An 18,783-nucleotide genomic window follows, 5' to 3' on the forward strand; every position below is an offset into this window, starting at 1 on the left:
ACTCCAGCCTGGGCAACAGAGTGAGACTGCATCTCAAAAAAAAAAAAAACCACAGAGGCTTCATGATTTCTAGTTTACTTAGCAGGCTCTGTTATCCTTCATTTATAGTACAGGTTAAATATCCCATTATTCAAAGTGCTCCAAAGTTTGAAACTTTTCGAGTGCCGACTTGACACTCAAAGGAAATTCCCCTTAGAGCAGTTCAGATTTTGGAGTTTTGGATTAAGGATGCTCAACCTGTATGCTGTGTTTTCTTCCCTAGATGAAAATAAACCCATCTGGATGCATGCTGAAGAAAGAGAAGAATGCAAAGTAAGAATTTATTATTTTGAGATTTTCTAAATTGTATATACTGCATTCAAGATAATTATTCATTTGAAATTATTTCTTATAATTTAGGGAAAGCAAAAGGATGGGACATCTTTTGGAGAGTATGGCGGCTGGTACAAAGCCTGCAAAGTTGATAGGTATGTCTGGAATTGCGTTTGGCTGGAAAAACCAAAAAGCAGGGGGAAGGTAATTGTACAGGGCAGCTTATAAATGACCAATGTGTAGTGTTCCTTAAGTGCACAGTCCCATGTTTTTCCCGAATTCCAATTTAAAAAACCCCACTAACCTTGTAAATGAGATCACTTACATGTATAAAACCCACTATCATGTTAGGTTGGTGCAAAGGTAATTGCGATTTTGCCATTACTTTTACTTTTAATGGCAGAAACCATACAGTAAATTCATGACAAGCGTGCCAGCAGGCCTGGGAAAGCCAGCCCCTCACACAGAGCGCTGGAGACACAGATCCACACACACTCCTTTTCCTCACAGCCCATGGGGCCTTGTCCTCTGCAGAGGGAAGTGTAGGCCCCTCCGTGGCCGGCCCGAGAGCCTTGCCTCTTGAGCCCGAGCCTGTGAAGACTGCCCTCTGTGATGGCTGCTGTCCCTGGGTCCAGGTGGCTCACCTGTTTGGCTGTCTTTCCACTCTTTTTTTTTTTTTTGAGACGGAGTTTCGCTCTTGTCACCCAGGCTGGAGTGCAATGGCACGATCATGGCTCACTGCAACCTCCACCTCCCAGGTTCAAGTGATTCTCCTGCCTCAGCCTCCCGAATAGCTGGGACTACAGTCTGTCGCCATGCCTGGCTATTTTTTGTATTTTTAGTAGAGACGGGGTTTCACCGTGTTGGCCAGGCTGGTTTTGAACTCCTGACCTCAGGTGATCCACCCGCCTCAGCCTCCCAAAGTGCTGGGATTACAGGTGTGAGCCACTGTGTCTTTCCACTCTTAACTTTCCTCATCCTTTAAGACTCAGCCTACCATTCATCTATTTTCAGAAAACTCTCTGAACTCTCTCTAGGGCTCCCATAGCACTTACCATAGATTACTTGTTTCAGAGACATAGAAAATAGCTTCTTTATTTCTGTACCCAAAATGCCTATTGTAAGAAAGTGAACAGAACTCTCTTGAAGTACTTATCTATGCTAAAATGAATCTAGGTTTATTTATAATTTTTTTTAGTAAGTCTGCTCTATCAAGAATGCAGAAACATCAAGCCCAATGATACAGTTTGAAAAATAAGAAAGAAAGAAAGAACACAGAAACACAGCCGTCCTCTCGGCCATCTGCTTATTGCTTCCCTGGTACATGAAGCATTTATCCTCTGCCCTCACACCCCACTGATAAGGAGGTTCTGCTTTGCTGTCTTCTCCCGGGTACTTGAGAGGAGACGGGAGCACGTGAGCAGCAACATTCAGAGCACTGTTCGTCGTTACTGTCGGCGCAGACCAAGTCGTCTCCAGGGAAAGCATGCTGATACCACACAGACCTGGCCCAGATGTTTCTGTTGACAGAGTGGCCAGTGGTCTGTGAGAGCCGCCTCAGCCTGGATGGAGTGTGGTGTTAGCCTGGCCTGCAGGGGCTGTCTACAGGACGGGCCAGGGTCATGGGAGGCAGAGCTACCTGAGAGGGAAGAACGCTTTACAATTTTACAGTTTCAGAAAAGTACAAGAGAAAGTTAAAATATATTCAAGCCAAAACAGAAGTCTGTTAGTTCTTTAGATTATGTGCTGTTGATAGTGGTTGTTCAGAGCTTATATGTCATAGTTCTGTATGTCATGTGCTTTCTTACAGTCCAACTGTTACAACCACTCTAAAAAACCTTGGGGCACTTTACAGACGTCAAGGCAAATTTGAAGCTGCAGAAACATTAGAAGAAGCTGCTATGAGGTCTCGTAAACAGGTTAGTCATACTTCTGTCCTTAACCGGCCCATGGGAACTTTGAATTGAATGCTTCTCTTTTACATGACTTTTATTGAAAGCTTGATTTAGAAATAGAAAATGTTGATTATTTTAGTTTGAACAAATAAAGTTATATTGTTTAAAAGAGCATGAGGCCGGGCGTGGTGGTTCACACCTTTAATCCCAGCACTTTGGGAGGCCAGCATGGGCAGATCACCTGAGGTCAGGAGTTCAAGACCAGCCTGGCCAACATGGTGAAACCCCGTCTCTACTAAAAATACAAAAATTAGCTGGGCGTGGTGGCACACGCCTGTAATCCTGTAATCCCAGCTACTCGGGATGCTGAGACAGGAGAATCGCTTGAACCTGGGAGGTGGAGGCTGCAGTGGGCCAATATCATGCCATTGCACTCCAACCTGGGTGACAGAACGAGACTCCGTCTAAATTTAAAAAAAAAAAAAAAAAAGCATGAGGCTGGGCACAGTGGCTCACACTTGAATCCCAGCACTTTGGGAGGCCAAGGTGGGTGGATTGCCTGAGGTCAGGAGTTCGAGACCAGCCTGGCTAGCATGGAAAAACCCCATCTCTACTAAAAACACAGTGCAGTGGCACAAGCCTGTAGTCCCAGCTACTGGGGAGGCTGAGGCAGGAGAGTCGCTTGAACTCAGGAGGCAGAGGTTGCAGTGAGCCGAGATTGCGCTACTGCACTCCAGCCTGGGCAACAGAGCGAGACTCCGTCTCAAAAATTAAAATAAAATAAAATAAAATAGCATGAATATGACCCCAAAAGCATGAACAGCAAAATAAAAACTAGATCTGTTGGATTCACCAAAGTTAAAAGCTCTTGTGCATCTAAGGACATCATCAAGAAAGTGAAAGGGGACTGGGTGTGGTGCTGAGCACCTGCAATTCCTGCACTTTGGGAGGCTGAGGTGGGAGGATCCCTTGAGCTCAGGAGTTGGAAACCAGCCTGGGCAACATAGTGATACTTTGTCTCTACAAAAATTTTTTTTTTAAATTAGCCAGGTGTGTTGGCCCAAGCCTGTGGTCCCAGCTATTTGGGAGTCTGAGGTGGGAGGATCGCTTGAACCTGGGAGCTGGAGGTTGCAGTGAGCTTAGATGGTACCACTGCACTCCAGTCTGGGCAACAGAGCGAGACCCTGTCTCAAAGAAAGAAAAAAAAAAAAAAGAAAAAGTGAAAAGACACCCATGCAACAGGGGAAGATATTTGCAAATGATGTATCTCATAAGGTTTTGGTATCCAGACAAAAAGACAACCCAGTTAAAAAATGAGCAAAGGACCTGAATAGACATTTTACTGAAGATGATATACAGATAGCCAACAATCACATGAAAAGATACTCAACATCTTTAGTCATTATAGAAATATTAACTGAAATCACAGTGAGATGCTACCTCATCCCCACTAGACTGGCTATAATAAGCGAACAAATGGAAAATAGGCATTGGTGAGGAGGTGGAGATGCTGGAGTCTCATGTCTTCTTGCTGGTGGGAATGTAAAATGGTTCAGGCATTGGAGAAGTTTGATGGCTTATCTAAAAGTTAAACTTAGAAAACCACATGACCCAGCAGTTGCAGTCCTAGGTATAGACCCAGAATAGTTGAACACGGGCACACACCCTGTGCAATCCCAGCCCCATCACTGTTCCCCTAAGGGGTCCTTTGTGTTTCCAGTTCCCCGCCTCCACCCTCACCCCCTCCAAGGAACCACTCTTCCAATGTTTTTCCCTCCAGTGATTAAGAACTGTTTTTTTTTTTTTTTTTCTAGCGAAGTATCTCAGAAATACCTAAGAAAATCTTAAGTGCTAATGGGTCAAACCATTTTCCCCTGCCTGGCTCACAGGGTCTTGACAATGTTCACAAACAGAGGGTGGCAGAAGTGCTCAATGACCCTGAGAACATGGAGAAGCGCAGGAGCCGTGAGAGCCTCAACGTGGACGTGGTCAAGTACGAGAGTGGCCCTGACGGAGGGGAGGAAGTGAGTATGAGCGTAGAGTGGAACGGGGTAAGTACAGTACACAGCGGGCACGTGCTCCGGGAGGCGCCCCCAAGTGGCGCTTGCCAGGCCTTCCTCCTGTCTCATGTGCTAGACCTTCTGCTTTTCTCAAATTAAGTGCCAATTAAGCTTTCTGTAAGTTCTTCACTTCTGCTAATACTGAAGTCTGTTATTTGTTTAAAGTGGTAATTTTCTTCTCAGGAATCCATGAAAGCTGTTTGGCTTAACTTTGAGCACTTAAATGCTGATTGAGTGTCCTGGCTATTTAAAGCATGATCCCTATCTGGTTTCATTTTAATATTGGGATCAGTGTGGCAGATAACTAACTTGCTTCTTTAACTCACCCATTTCATTGCTAACTCCAGTGCTCCTAACTTCACTGACCAAGCTGCTCTAGATTTTGTTAGAATGAGTTGAAGTGCTTTAAAGGGAGATGCTGTTTAAGTGGAATTTGTTTTTAGAAAACAGGTCAGAAACAAGAGCTTACGTGGCTGCTCTCTTGATGTCCTGCCTCAGTCCTGAGCGTCCTGCATTTCCCCTGAGAGGGCGTCCAGATCTTTGGGGCTGGCTCTTCCTGGTTGCCAGCCCGCCATGTGCCTGAGAGGCTGCACAGGGCCCCCTCTGGGTTTTACTGGTTTGCCCCTGGAAATTCCTAACCACTGCTGTTTATCCAGTGGTTGCCAAAGACCATGTGGCCTTCTGGACACTTTTTCTCCAGTGAATTTTTTTAGCACATGGATTTTTTTTTTTTTTTTTTTTGATACATAAGCTGGTGTCTTTGGTATTTTGCTTTTGTCAGGGAGAATTGAAGGCGGCATTTGACTTATCTAGGGGCACAGTTGGTTTTTTGAAGTTGCCGTAGTACAGTTTGATTAGTTATAATTCTACAGATGTTCTGTCAAATTGTAGTTTTGGGCTTTCTTACAATGTAAATCCTTTTATTCTTTAGGATTTTCTATAGCTATAGCAGTTTGGTAGGAGCTTCTAAATAAATATTTTATAAAAAATGTTAGTAGCAAAATTTGAGGGAGAACATTCTCTTTGACTGTCTATCTGGCAGCTTTCTTGCTTTGGTTTTTCTCTGTGCCAAGACAACCAATCAGCATCTGCTTTGCCCACTCAACCCCAGTTGGGCAGTAGTCTAAACTGAAATCCTGGCCCGCAGGCCTCCCTGTCGCCCGCATCCTGTCAGAACTGTGTACTGTACTCTTCTCTTGGTTGCTGTCGTACCTGCATGCTTTGTATAGAAGGACAAGTCCTTTATCTAGGCTCTAGGAGCCAGGGTGCAGATTGTGATCCTCTTGAATGAAGTTCTGGAGGAAGTTTCTCTTGAGACAGTATTTCTAGGTCCATGTTGACATGAAATCATCTGATGATAAAATGGTGACAATTCAGAGCTCTGTTACCATCTTAAAGATGGACTCGGAGAGGAAGGAGAACTCGTGTCCCCTGCAGGGGGTTCGTGGGCAGGTGTTCCCGTCAGGCCCGCGGGCTGGAAGTGTCGCTGCTGGGGATGAAAGCAGCTGCTCCTCTGCGCGCCTGCTGGTTTCCTCCTTCCACGCTTCCTTTCTCACTTTGGACACCTGATTCTATAGGCCATGCGCAGGCTGTGTTTCTGGTGTGTCCCCTGATAGCTCTGCAGGTTTGATGGAATTCATCCCAGGGTGCGTTGGCCACGGGTGATCTACCAAAACAGTTTGAGTTTTAAATTATCCAGTGCAGTGGTTCCTAGACTCACTTTGTGCATGGAGGCAGCCCCCTCTTCGGATTGAGTCTTAGATAAAATGAGTGAATTCACTGGGTGGGCAGCTGAGGCTGCCTCAGAGTCTTCAGAGGAAGGCCTTGGCCTCCAACCCCACAGCTCTAAGGTTCTGAGAAGGCAGAATGCTAAACTCAACCAACTTTTGATTTTCTTTTCAAAGTACACTTTTCCCCCCCCGAGACAAGAATCTTGCTCTGTCGCCCAGGCTGGAGTGCAGTCACGCTATCTCGGCTCACTGCAACCTCTGCCTCCTGGTTCAAGCAATTCTCCTGCCTCAGCCTCCTGAGGAGCTGGGATTACAGGTGTGCGCCACCACACCTGGCTAATTTTTTAATTTTTAGTAGAGACAGGGTTTCACCATGTTGGCCAGGCTGGTCTCTAACTCCTGACCTCGTGATCTGCCCGCCTCGGCCTCCCAAAGTGCTGGGATTACAGGCATAAACCACCGACTTTTCTTATTTTTTAAATGGTAGGGCAGTATGCACATAGGTATTAATTTTTAATCAACTTTTTTGAGGGATAATTAGAGACAGTAAAAGGGGCCCATTTTAACTGTTGTCTTATTTAAATATTAACACGGTTCAGGTCAGCACATTAGTTTGTCTTTATATAGATGTTAGAACAAAGTTTCTCATGCTGTTTCTGTTTAAGTGAAAATTTCCCTGAGATTGCAAAGCAGACCGTTACCACTGTAGCCACTTATTTGTGTGCATCAAGATTTTTTTCAGTATTATGCAATTAAGTTAAAATAGAGACATAGGTGTTGAGGTAAATGTTAAGACTATACCTTGCCGGGCGCGGTGGCTCACACCTGTAATCCCAGCACTTTGTGAAGCTGAGGCGGGCGGATCACGAGGTCAGATCGAGACTATCCTGGCCAACACGGTGAAACCCCCTCTCTACTAAAAATATAAAAAATTAGCCGTGCATGGTTGCGGGCGCCTGTAGTCCCAGCTACTCAGGAGGCTGAGGCAGGAGAATGATGTGAACCCGGGAGGCGGACCTTGCCGTGAGCCAAGATCACGTCACTGCACTCCAGCCTGGGTGACAGAGCAAGACTCTGTCTCAAAAAGAAAAAAAAAAAAAAGAAAAGACTATACCTGTGGCCGGTTGCTGTAGCTCATGCCTGTAATCCCACCACTTTGGGAGGCCAAGGCGGGTGGATCATTTGAGGTTAGTAGTTTGAGACCAGCTTGGCCAACATGGGGAAACTCTATCTCTACTAAAAATGCAAAAATTAGCTGGGCATGGTAGCAGGCACCTGTAATCCCAGCTACTTGGGAGGCCAAGGCAGGGGAATCCCTTGAAACCTGGAGGCAGAGGTTGCAGTGAGCCGAGATCACACCACCGCACTCCAGCCTGGGTGACAGAGCAAGAGTGTCTCGAGAAAAAAAAAAAAAAAGAAAAGAAAACAACTAGACCTGTTATCTGTATAATGAGAAAATGTGATTTCAATTATATATATATATATATGTATATGTATATGTATGTATATGTATTTTTTTTTTTTTTTTTTTTTTTTGAGATGGAGGTTGCCCAGGCTGGAGTTAGGTGGCACAATCTCCACTCACTGCAACCTTTGCCTTCCGGGTTCCAGCGATTCTCCTGCCTCAGCCTAGAAGGCATTTTAATGCTTTTTAAAAGGTTGAAAACTACTACCATAGGGAAAAACATTGTGCCTCCCTGTTGGGAAGTTACAGCTTCAGCAGAAGTGACTGCCAGGAATGAACGTGACAGCTTTTGATTAAGTTATAATAACCACATACACCAGATATTGGGCTCAGTTTTTCTCAATATTCATAAGTAACATTGAAAACAAAGAGTCATGTGGTCAAAGAAAGGACAAACTGGTTAATGATAATCGTCCCCTGTGGGCCCTGGGCGTTGGTGTCACACAGAACTGAGAAGGAAAGCGGGTGGTGACAGACGCTGGTAATGTGCAGGGAGCGTCTGGATCGGAGTCTCGACCTGGTGGGTGGTTTGTCCAGGGAAGGACAGTTCTCTTTAGGTACACACGGTAGGGACTATGATTAAACTTGACAGCGGCACCTCTGTGACCTCGTTTTCGTGTGACACATGCAGATCTGGAAGCCGCTGTCACCGTGAGTCTCAGTTGGCTCTCTCTCACGGTCTTGCCTCTGAAAATGCAACTGCATTGTGCACAGAAATCCTTTTCTGGGTAAAACTGGGTCTTCCATAACTGCTGTCCGTGTGGCTTCATGTTCATGGTGTGATGTGCATGTGTCAGCCACCAGCACCAGGTCCCTGTTGGGATGTGGGAGCCCCTTGGGCTGTCTCATCATTTAGCAGTTGTCTTTACAGTGGTCCCATGAGACACATAGAGCCACATCACACATCCTCTATCCTAGGTGGAGCCCGGGGCCTGCCTCCCAGATGCACCACCTTTGTCTGTCTGCAGGTCACCAGCTCTGCTGGGGCCTTCTGAAGCAGCCTCTCTCCGTCTTGCCATTCTTTTCACACTGCTCCCATGTTAAGATTTCTACACGTTTCGAAGACACTAAATTCTTACCTAGGATTATTGGGGAATGGAATATATGGTTAGAAATAGATGAATTTTTATTTTTAAAAAATGACAATAAGGGCTGGGCGAGGTGGCTCATGCCTGTAATCCCAGGACTTTGGGAGGCCGAGGCGGGTGGATCACTTGAGGCCAGGAGTTCGAGACCAGCCTGGCCAACATGGCGAAAACTCATCTGTGCGAAAAAAACAAAAATCAGCCAGGCATGGTCGCGCGCGCCTGTAATCCCAGCTACTCAGGAGGCTGAGGCAGGGAATCGCTTGAACCCAGTAGGTGGAGGCTGCATTGAGCCAAGATCATGCCACTGCACTCCAGCCTGGGCGACAGAGCCAGAATCTGTCTCAAATTACACTAGTGAGACAACTAGAATATGCCAAAAATAAACTTAAGCACCAAATTATCTGAGATCCTAGTGTATACAGATAATAACGATGATTGCATATTTTTAAACTGTGAACACATGATCCTATTAATCCTGCTCAGGTAACCCACCTTTGTAATGTGAATATTCTTTCCCAGTAATATAAAGAGGTAGACAGTTTCTTAAGCTGTTAGAATGCAGTGAATCCTCCCAGGCCCTGAAGTCCAGTTGAATGGAAATCTGCCTGGGCCAGGGCAGCCGCCGGCCTTCCCCCTGGTTCTCACAGCCAAGGTCCTCAGGTGGCAAGTTCAGGGAAGCAGGCAGACTGACCCAGAGTGGGGCAGACCCGCTCCATTGCCAACCCCAGGTGCTGGTCTGGGTCTGCAGAGGCTCAGGGAGGAGGAGGCAGCTGGGTCGGACCCCAATTCTGGGACTCCTGGGCCCATTGCCCAGCTGTCAGCTTGCTACTCCAGCAGCTGCAGAGGGGAGAGAGAGCATGAGTGAGCGTGTGTGCACGCGTGTGTGTGTGTGTGTGTCACATGAAATACTTTTGAATCTGAGTGAAATGAATCTTCTGTGTTCTGCCAAGTATTTAGTTCAGGTGTATTATAATACTACTGTAGTGTAGCAGTGAGTTTTGAAATGAACAGCAAGGGCTGCACTGTTAATGACGATATGTTAGCATTTTAGCATCCTTTTTCTAAAGAGCAGCAAAAACTTATGTTTTCTTGTCCTCCCCACATTTTTGAGGTGTTGGTAACAAGTGTTATTTTTCCATTTTAAAGATGAGAAAAATGAAGCTCGGGCTGGTTAAATGACTTGCTCAGCGTCCCATGGTGAGTCCGAGCGGGCGGGCTGCAGGCCCTGCCGTCTGGTGCTTCTGTCGAGACGTCGGCTTTCCAATCTGGCAGGACCCAGGACGCATTGCTGCCTGTGGAAATTAATTTTCTTTTGGATTATCAACTGCATGTTTAAAATGGGCTGTAGACTTTTAAAGTCCGTGGTTTCCTAAAGTTTCTGAAATGTCTAAAATGTGTTTTTAAGAGAATGAAAGTCATACCTGTAGCCTTTATTTTGGTCCCTATGTTTTTCATCGCATAATCTCCTTATGTACAGTTACTTGTAAAGCCTTTTACACCAAGTGTCAAGGAGATTTCTAATACGTTGCCAATCTTTACGCTTAAAGTGTTGACATTTACTTTGATGACCATTGGGAATGGACCAGTCTGGATTCTGTGAAATGCACCACGAGGCCCAGCACCTGCTTTATGCTGGGCTGGTAGAAGCAGGCAGAAGGTCATCCCAGTCCTAAAGCCACTCAGAAGGCTGCTGAGACTTGTGACCTAGAAATACTGTAAGCCAGGCTGTTATGCAGAGCCTGTTGCCTTTCCTCGCCGCGGTTTCACGTGGGTTTTCTCTCTCCTTTCTGTCTGACAGGCCTAGCCGCCCGTGACTCTCACACTGTCTCCTGCATGACGGGTGGCGTCTCCCGCAGCTTCCCTTCTCTCTCCAGTGCTGCCCGCTGTGTCTAGCAGCCCCTAGGATCTTGTCAGAGCTGCACCTCTCTGTGAACTGGCCATTCCTTTCGGTGCTGCTGTCCTTTTTGGGGGGGTTCCTGATTTCTGTATACATGTAGCTTTGCCAGATATGTACTTAGTAATATAAACTGTATTAATAAAATCCATTTACTGTGTAATACACGAGTTTAAAAATTAAGAGCGATTAGCTGTTCACTTTGATAACAGGTAGTTAAGTGTCACACAAGGTGTTGTTGCAATGGCATGACGGTGACCTGTTGACGTAACTAAGCCTTAGAGCAAGGCATGTGCCGCACGTGCTCCGTGGTACTTAGAGCCCTGGGGGCCCCGCTCGGACTCCGGGTCTCCCTAGGATATGCCCCAGTAGCATTTGCTGTGTAGTCTGTGTGTGAAATTTGGGCATTCTGCTTTTCTCTACTAATCTTGAAGTGCTCAGTGATTTGTGTATTTGTGTCTTTCTAACTTCTAATAAACTCACTCCGACTGACCTGTGTCTTGGTGTCTGTCTGCTTGGTAGAACTTCTCACTCTTTATCCATGAAACGCCGCATGGCACAGCTGCTAGGGGTCATGGGGTGACAGTTCATCTCACCAAGGAGTTCCTTCCAAGAAGAAATGCTGCTGTATGCACATCTTCTTCACTCTGTGTTTTTTATTTTCATGTTCAGATACTGCCAAGTATTTCACTTATTAATACCTGTATCAGTTAAGATGAGAGCTGGGCACTCTCACCTCCCTACAAGGTTGTCTGAGGATTTTTAGTTATTTGTATAGAATGAGCATTTTATTTAATTTTCCAACCACCTTTGTAGTTAACATTTAATGAAACTGTTCTGTAAAATTTACTGAAGGAAACAGTACCTCCAACTATTGCATTTAGACGAAACTGTTAAAAGGAAGAGCCTCTGTCAGATCCAAATGGTTTGGGTCCTGTACTGTGTTACTTGTACCAGATGCTTATGTATCTGTTAAATGTGGAAGTCGATTTTGATGATATTCTTAGAAGCTGCTTTAATTTTCCTGAGACTTTGTGTGTTGGCTTTTGTCTCAAAATAGCAGGATTCACATTGCTTTTGGGATGCGATCACTTGTTTGAATGAGCTTCCTTATGTCCAAAGGTTTTCATGATCATTGGATTATCTTTAATGAAACTTAAAAAGAACAATTTCTAGTTAAAGTATATTCACGTACATGGTAATTGGTGGTTTCTGCAAGACTCTGTCAGCAGTGAGCTGCTGGCAAGCAGGGCGGCCTTGGTGGAGCTCTTATTTGCACCCGGTATGGCTCTTGTGGGAAGGAGGGAGAACCACCTGCAGCTTCACGTTTGTTCACGTTTTTTTCAGGATGGCACTGGATCTTTAAAACGCAGTGGTTCCTTTAGCAAACTCCGGGCTTCCATTAGACGCAGCAGTGAGAAGCTGGTTAGGAAGCTGAAGGGAGGAAGTTCACGAGAGAGTGAGCCAAAGAACCCCGGGTAACTATCTCTTCCAGCTCTCCCGACTCCCTGCACGCCGGCCGCTGGGCTGCTTCTCTTCCTAGCGCAGCCTTCCTCACCCACAGACTTGAGGAAAGACACTCCAGTTGGTTCCCGTATTCTCACAACCGAAGGGTTTCATAGTTGCCACGTAGGTTTTTCCCAGGATAGGTTGAGAAGTAATTGGGTAACTTCCTGTTAGTGGCTAAAGGGCGAATACCTTTAAAAGAAATTTATGGAATTTTTTGATTCTGTCACATGTTCTAAGAAAGCCTTAGCAACGAAATGTGGGAATTTATATTAAAACGTTGAGCATTTTGAACTTGTTTACTCTAGATATGCATTATTTTTTAAATTAGCATTAGTTTAAATCTTTAAAAATTTTAATCTTTTAAATAAATCAGATGTTAGCTATGACTATATTAAATCTCATACAGTATTATAATAGGGAGAAAAATGGTTTCAAATAGGATCAGAACTTTTAAGACTTTATTATAAGGAGATTTTCAAAACCTCAGGCTTTTCATATGTTTAAAAAAAGGTTTGAGTCATGGGTCTTAGAGGCTTTTGAAAAATAACATTTAAGTTGTCAAAGGAATTTGGTTCTTAAGATATCCTTTGTTTTTAATATGGTGCACAAAGTTGACAGATTGTCCCTGCCGCAGTGTCCAGGGTCACCTCTGGGCAGCTGCTCCTGGCTTGGACGTATTTCTCATGAGGCAGACTTTTGCCAGCCACTCTGTGTAACTCTGACTTCCTAAATGGTAACCGACTTTTTAGAGACTGATTCCTAGTAAAACTATTTTACAAGTGATCCCACTTTAAGTTCTGTGAGTAAGAAGTCTGATCACCTCAGGATGGTGAAACCGAGTTCTTCTGGAGAACATACTGGAAATAATAAAGTTATGTGCCTGATCAGTTGTTTCGTTACTCTGTCTTTTTCATTGTTGTTGTTGAGATGGAGTTTCGTTCTTGTTCCCCAAGCTGGAGTGCAATGGCACCATCTCGGTCACCGCAACCTCCGCCTCCTGGGTTCAAGTGATTCTCCTGCCTCAGCCTCCCGAGTAGCTGGGATTACAGGCACATGCCACCACGCCTGGCTAGTTTTTTGTATTTTTAGTAGAAACGGGGTTTCACCATGTTAGCCAGGCTGGTCTCGAACTCCTGACTTCAGGTGATCTTCCCGTCTCGGCCTCCCAAATTGCTGGGATTACAGGTGTGAGCCACCGTGCCTGGCCTATTTTGTCTTTTAAAAGCTATTTTAAAAAAAAGTATGTCCACTTTTTCATCTCTCTCAGTATCCCTGATAACCTAAGCCCTTAGAACTGTTGCCATACACGGCCAGGGTGCGGGGTGGCCAGAGATGGCCCAGTCCCTTGGTGGTAGGGCTCACCCTCTTGTCCGCTTGGTATCCCTGTGGGAGTCTCTGTCGTGGATGGAGACTCCTCTTCATGGCTGTGAGAGAGGTGCAGGCCTGAGGCAAGAGGAGTGACGTGGCTTTTGTAAGGAGCTTCTCACAACTGTTTTCCAGCCCATTTCTGGAGAGGGAGTTTTAGGAGCCCCACAAATGTTCATTCAGAAAACTCCCTGGAAGATCCCAAGGATTTGAAGACTGGACTTCTGGAAGTTTATGGGGACTTAGCAGCAAATTGCTTACAATGAAACAAATGAACTCTTATTTGGGGGAAATGGATTTTAAATTGCCTTTGGAATAGTGATCTTATTTTAAAATGTTTACAGATTTCCGGAACCAAAATGATAGATTACTATCTGCCTCTCGATGAATTTTGAGATTACACATTTCTTCTTACAGCATTGAGAGGGTTGGAGCAGTGCTGCGTGACTGCTTGGTGTCGCTTCCTTGGAATGATGTGAGGAGTCACACAGCAGCTCTCAGATCCCCTCCAGGAATTACATGATGCCCAGAGAGAGCATTCTGGACATTATTTAATTCCTGGAGGGGATCACACTGATTGTTTGAGGTTCTTAAGTTTTGAAGCCTTTTAAGTGCAGAGTCCAATTCTGGTGCTGAGTGTTGTAACTTGGACCACACTCCCACATGACAGCTCTCAGATTTGTTCTGTTTTTTCGTGTTTTGTGTCTTTGCCGTGATAAAAATGTAGCAGTGTGTGACCAGTCCCCAGTGTTAGAACTGTGGTCAGTGTTCATGGGGCTGTAGCACTGCCAGCCTGAACCATGTGACATAGATGCACACACTTGCACGGACTAACGTTTTCTACATGACTTTGGAAATTGCATCCCGTAAAATGCATACAACTGAATAATCTTTCCAAATAAGAGTGACTGTTTTTATTAACTAGACAGTAGTCTCAGACATCTTTTGGAGGGTTTGTTCAGACAGAGACTGTGAGGCCCCACCCCTGAGTTTCCAATTCCTGAGTCCCTGATCTCAGAATTTGCATTTCACACAAGTTCCCACAGTGCTGGGGCTGCTGGCCCGGGGCCACTTTTTGAGAATCGCTGAAGGACCAGGGTGTTTGCAGCTTGCTGTTTGGCTGACTCCTAACAGTGACTGTACTGAAAGGTTTTGAATGCCACATGTTCAAACAAGGCAGTTCGCAAGAGTGGTAGGAAGAGACGTTGAGGATTCGAGTTGTTCTTTCGTTTCGTAAAAGGGGGTTTGAGGGAAGGTTGTGTAGCTCTTTTAAAAAGAGTTAATGGCGGCTGGTGCAGTGGCTGATGCCTGTAATCCCAGCACTTTGGGAGGCCTAGGTGGGTGGATCACTTGAGATCAGGAGTTTGAAACCAGCCTGGCCAACATGGCGAAACCCCGTCTCTACTAAAAATACAAAAATTAGCCGGGCCAGGTGGTGCATGCCTGTGGTCCCAGCTACTCAGGAGGCTGAGGCAGGAGAATCACTGGAACCCAGTAGGGCAGAGGTTGCAGTGAGCCAAGATCACACCACTGCACTCCAGCCTGGGCGATGGAGTGAAACTTCGTCTCAAAAAAAAAAAAAAAAAAAAAAGTTAATGGCCACTTTATAGCAAGAATAACTGAGTATGTCAGATGATAATTTACTTGTGATTTGGTTTGATTTTATACTTTGTTCTTGAGTGGTTCTAGGTAGAGAAAAACCTGTTTGGGACTCCAGCAATGTCTGTTGTGGGCTTCATTGGGATGTTTTTGTTTTGTCCTGGTTGGGACATTTTGGGGGTGAGTTTTGCCTGGGGATAAGGAAATTCAGGTCTTGCTTTTGGTGCAGTTGTTCGGCAGGGGCTGGCTGAGTATCTGCCATGTGCCAGGCGCTGTGCTCACAGCACTGCTGACACACGGGTGGGTGCCCTGGGCTTTCAGCCTCATCCCAGTGTCCTTTGTGAGGCTGTCCCTGTCACCCCTCAAGCCTGTGCCTCAGCCTCACAGCCACCGTCCTTGGCTTTCCCAGGAACTGCTGCGCTCATGTTCGCTGTCCATGTTGCATGCAGTTCACGTTCAGAATTCAAGTAACCCTCAGTATTGGTTGCTTTAGCTTTAAAACTTCAGGGGAGTTTATGTTCAAAGGCATCCATGGTGGTGGTGAACAATGATAGTCATTTTATGACTGTCCATCATTTAAGTTATAGATTATTTATAGGCTGTTTCATCAAGTATTTTAAATACATCAGATGGAGGAAAAGTAAATATATGTATACATTCCTGTATTCCTTTAAGTGGAGAACCATGACTTCATGTTACATTTTGCTTTCTAAGTAGAGAAATACTGGCTTCAGAGTTTATTTTACTAACAATAAAGTTGATTTCCCAGCTTTTAATATAGAAAAAAAATATGACAGTATATTTATGCATCTTCTTTTAGCAGTGAGTTTTGAGTGTCTCTTCATGATCGCTTAGTGGTGACGAGTCTGACATGAGCCCTGGAGCACCCTCCCTGAAAAGCATCAGACTGAAGGCAGAGCCTCTCTGCTCCCAGATGGTTCCCCCGCTTTTTTTTTTTTTTTTTTTCTGAGACAGAGTCTTGCTCTGTCGCCCAGGCTGGAGTACAGTGGAGTGATCTCGGCTCACTGCAACCTCTGCCTCCTGGGCTTAAGTGAATCTTGTGCCTCAGCCTCCAGAGTAGCTGGGATTACAGGTGTGTACCACCACACCTGGCTAATTTTTTGCATTTTTAGTAGAGACAGGGTTTCACCACGTTGCCCAGGCTGGTTGTGAACTCTGGGCCTCAAGTGATCCACCCGCCTCAGTCTCCCAAAGTGCTGGGATTACAAGCATGAGCCACCACGCCTGGCTTTTTTTTTTTTTTTTTGGTAGGTAGAGTCTCACTCTTGCGTAGGCTGGAGTGCAGTGGCGTGATCTCAGCTCACTGCAACCTCTGTCTCCTGGGTTCAAATGATTTTCCTGCCTCAGCCTCCCAAGTAGCTGGAATTACAGGCACATGCCACCATGCCCAGCTAATTTTTTGTATTTTAGTAGAGATGGGGTTTCACCGTGTTGCTCAGGCTGGTCTCAAACTCCTGAGCTCAGGCAGTCTGCCCGCCTCAGCCTCCCAAAGATTACAGGTGTGAGCCACTGCAGCTGGTCTTTTTTTTGTTTCGTTTTGTTTTAAAGAGAGACAGGGTCTTGCTCTGTCTCCCAGGCTGCAGTGCAGTGGTGCAGTCATGGCTCACTGCAGCCTTGACCTCCTGGGCTCAAGTGATCCTCCACCTCTGCCTCCTGAGCAGCTGGGACTACAGATGCATGCCACCACGCCTGGCTAATTTTTGTGTTTTTGTAGAGATGGGGTTTCCCCATGTTACCCGGGATGGTCTTGAACTCCTGGGCTTAAGTGATCCTCCTGCCTTGGCCTTCCAAAGCATTGGGATTACAGACTTGAGCCATTATACCCAGTCTAGATGAGCCACTTTTTAAAAGTGCAAGTCTAAGGACATTTTGAGTTTGCATATGGTACTTTAAAAGAAGCATTTTGCTGTGAAAGATGCAGAGAAGCTGTGGTCTTTTCTCCTGGGCACTAAATAGAGTGAGACATAGGACTCCCCGGTTACCCAAGCAAGATGAAGGCAAGGTCCCTAGAGCCCCCAGTGTCACAGAGGCGTTGGAGGGGGCTTTGCTTGTGCTTCCTGTTGCTGGTTGACCGATGTGCTGATCGTTTGTCCTTGCATGTCCGTGTCCGGGTTGCAGCATGAAGCGTGCCAGCTCTCTGAATGTCCTTAACGTGGGTGGCAAGGCTGCTGAAGATCACTTTCAAGTAAGGAGCCTACCCCGAGTTGTGTCCTAGGGTGCCCAGACCACGCACCCGGCCCCTGCTCGGCCCCTGCTCCTGCAGAGGGCTGGGGACGCCGCCACGTTTGTTCCTAGACAGACAGTTGTGACAGTAGTATTTTTATATTCTGCTTAACCACTGATTATGTGAATTATGGGCATGTTCACACTGTGAACATTCTCAGAATATTAATTAATGATCTCAAATGGTCTTTAAAAATCGTTTAACCTAATTAATGTATTCTGTTAAAGTACTGTCAAAGCTCGACCAATTACTAGTTTGTATGATTGTTTGATTTTAGCCTCTACTAAATTTATAACTATTAATAATTAATTGTCTACTTAAGCTGTTGTTCAGTGTTCAGAAGTATTCAAAACTCTGTTAACATGATGACTAGCGTGCTGTCAGTTTGACACTAAAATCTGAAGCACTCGGTGCAGTTGTTCGGGTCTCACACAGACACATCAGGTTTACATCTGAAAGTACTGCCTCCCTTCCCCATCACGGAGGCTGTTTGAGTTTTCATCCACTCCGCCCTTTGGTGTGGCTGTCAGTGGGTGGCCGGGTGCCTGTGGCTGCTCTAGAACCTGTTTCTCAGGTGCCTGGGGCCCACCCGGCAGCTCGAGCTGTTGGGACTTGGCAGTCCCTGCCCCTGTGCTGGTGCTGAGAGCTCGCGACAGTGGCCAGGCACTGCCCTCCCAGTTGTCCAGATCCACTAATCCTCACAGACAGGCCAGTGCCCCGACCTGTCCCCCAACACTCTTGGGAGGCAGCCATCTTGGGAAAGCTTTTCCCCAGCCCCCTTCTCGGTGGCTGTTAAAGAGGCTTGTAGGGTGCTGGACATGTTGCTTGAAGCACCCCTAATGACAAGAGGAAAGAAAGTCTCTTCATTTTACAGGGTCCTGTAGCTGACCCAGTGTTTGCCCTCCAGTTTCTTGGAGTTTCTACATGCACATTGACCCCTGGGCCTCTCGAGTGCCAACCTAGATTTAGCTGTGCAGCTGGTACTGTTAGGCCTGAGGCCATTTGAAGCTGGCATCATTTGAAGTCCTGGTTAAGTGTAATTTTTCTATTTGTTTTTTCATGCAGGAACGAAATAATTGTCTGGCCGACTCGCGAGCTCTGAGTGCCAGCCACACTGACCTGGCCCACTGAGGGCCAGCAGGGCTAGGTAACCTGTCTTGGGAGTGTGAGACCGCCCCGCCCTGCCACGCCCCTCACCGCCCTGCCCGGAGGCGCCAGCCGCACTCCTTGGCTTCCTTTCCTAGATAGTGACGTCCACCAACCTTGGAGGTGCCTTTTCAAAACACCCGGGAGGCCGTGCCTCAGCATTCTGTTACCCGGCCTGCAGCCCCAGTGCCAGGAGCCGCCCCGACCGCGACCCGGCCAGGCTGGCTCAGGGAGGCCGAGGTGGCGCTGAGGTGGCTTCAGCACGCTGGGGATTGGCTCCTGCTCACGGATGCTGTTGCATTTCCTGCCTGCCACCTTTTTGCCACGACACCAAACTCTCTTTTAAATTGTAATATTGTAATAAGGCTGTAAATTAAGAATCTGGAAACATAAAGTACCCCTTTCAGAACGATAGGCATTTAGTGATCTATGGCAGTAAAGCCTGAAGCTTAGCGGACACTGGTCAGTGGGAAGT

The 18,783-nt window shown here is 46.1% G+C and overlaps 1 protein-coding gene across 37 annotated transcripts in view; it reads left to right on the top strand.

Annotated features, from left to right (window-relative positions):
• The window catches only part of KLC1 (kinesin light chain 1), a 70,754-nt gene that overhangs the window by 44,572 nt on the left and 7,399 nt on the right, over positions 1 to 18,783 (top strand). The window contains exons 10-16 of one of the 37 annotated variants that reach the window (XM_063793922.1): positions 263 to 312; positions 400 to 467; positions 2,123 to 2,231; positions 4,022 to 4,258; positions 11,792 to 11,922; positions 17,057 to 17,123; positions 18,228 to 18,309. In XM_063793922.1, the coding sequence (XP_063649992.1) occupies positions 263 to 312; positions 400 to 467; positions 2,123 to 2,231; positions 4,022 to 4,258; positions 11,792 to 11,922; positions 17,057 to 17,123; positions 18,228 to 18,293 (728 nt within the window). In that variant the 3' untranslated portion in view covers positions 18,294 to 18,309. Of the gene's footprint in view, positions 1 to 262; positions 313 to 399; positions 468 to 2,122; positions 2,232 to 4,021; positions 4,259 to 9,696; positions 9,748 to 10,348; positions 10,937 to 11,791; positions 11,923 to 17,056; positions 17,124 to 18,227; positions 18,310 to 18,783 lie in introns of those variants that run through there. The other 36 variants (XM_063793923.1, XM_063793924.1, XM_063793927.1 and 33 more) reach the window with 36 other exon arrangements.

The sequence above is a fragment of the Pan troglodytes genome, chromosome 15, assembly GCF_028858775.2.
Source record: "Pan troglodytes isolate AG18354 chromosome 15, NHGRI_mPanTro3-v2.0_pri, whole genome shotgun sequence".
Taxonomy (NCBI): Eukaryota; Metazoa; Chordata; class Mammalia; order Primates; family Hominidae; genus Pan; species Pan troglodytes.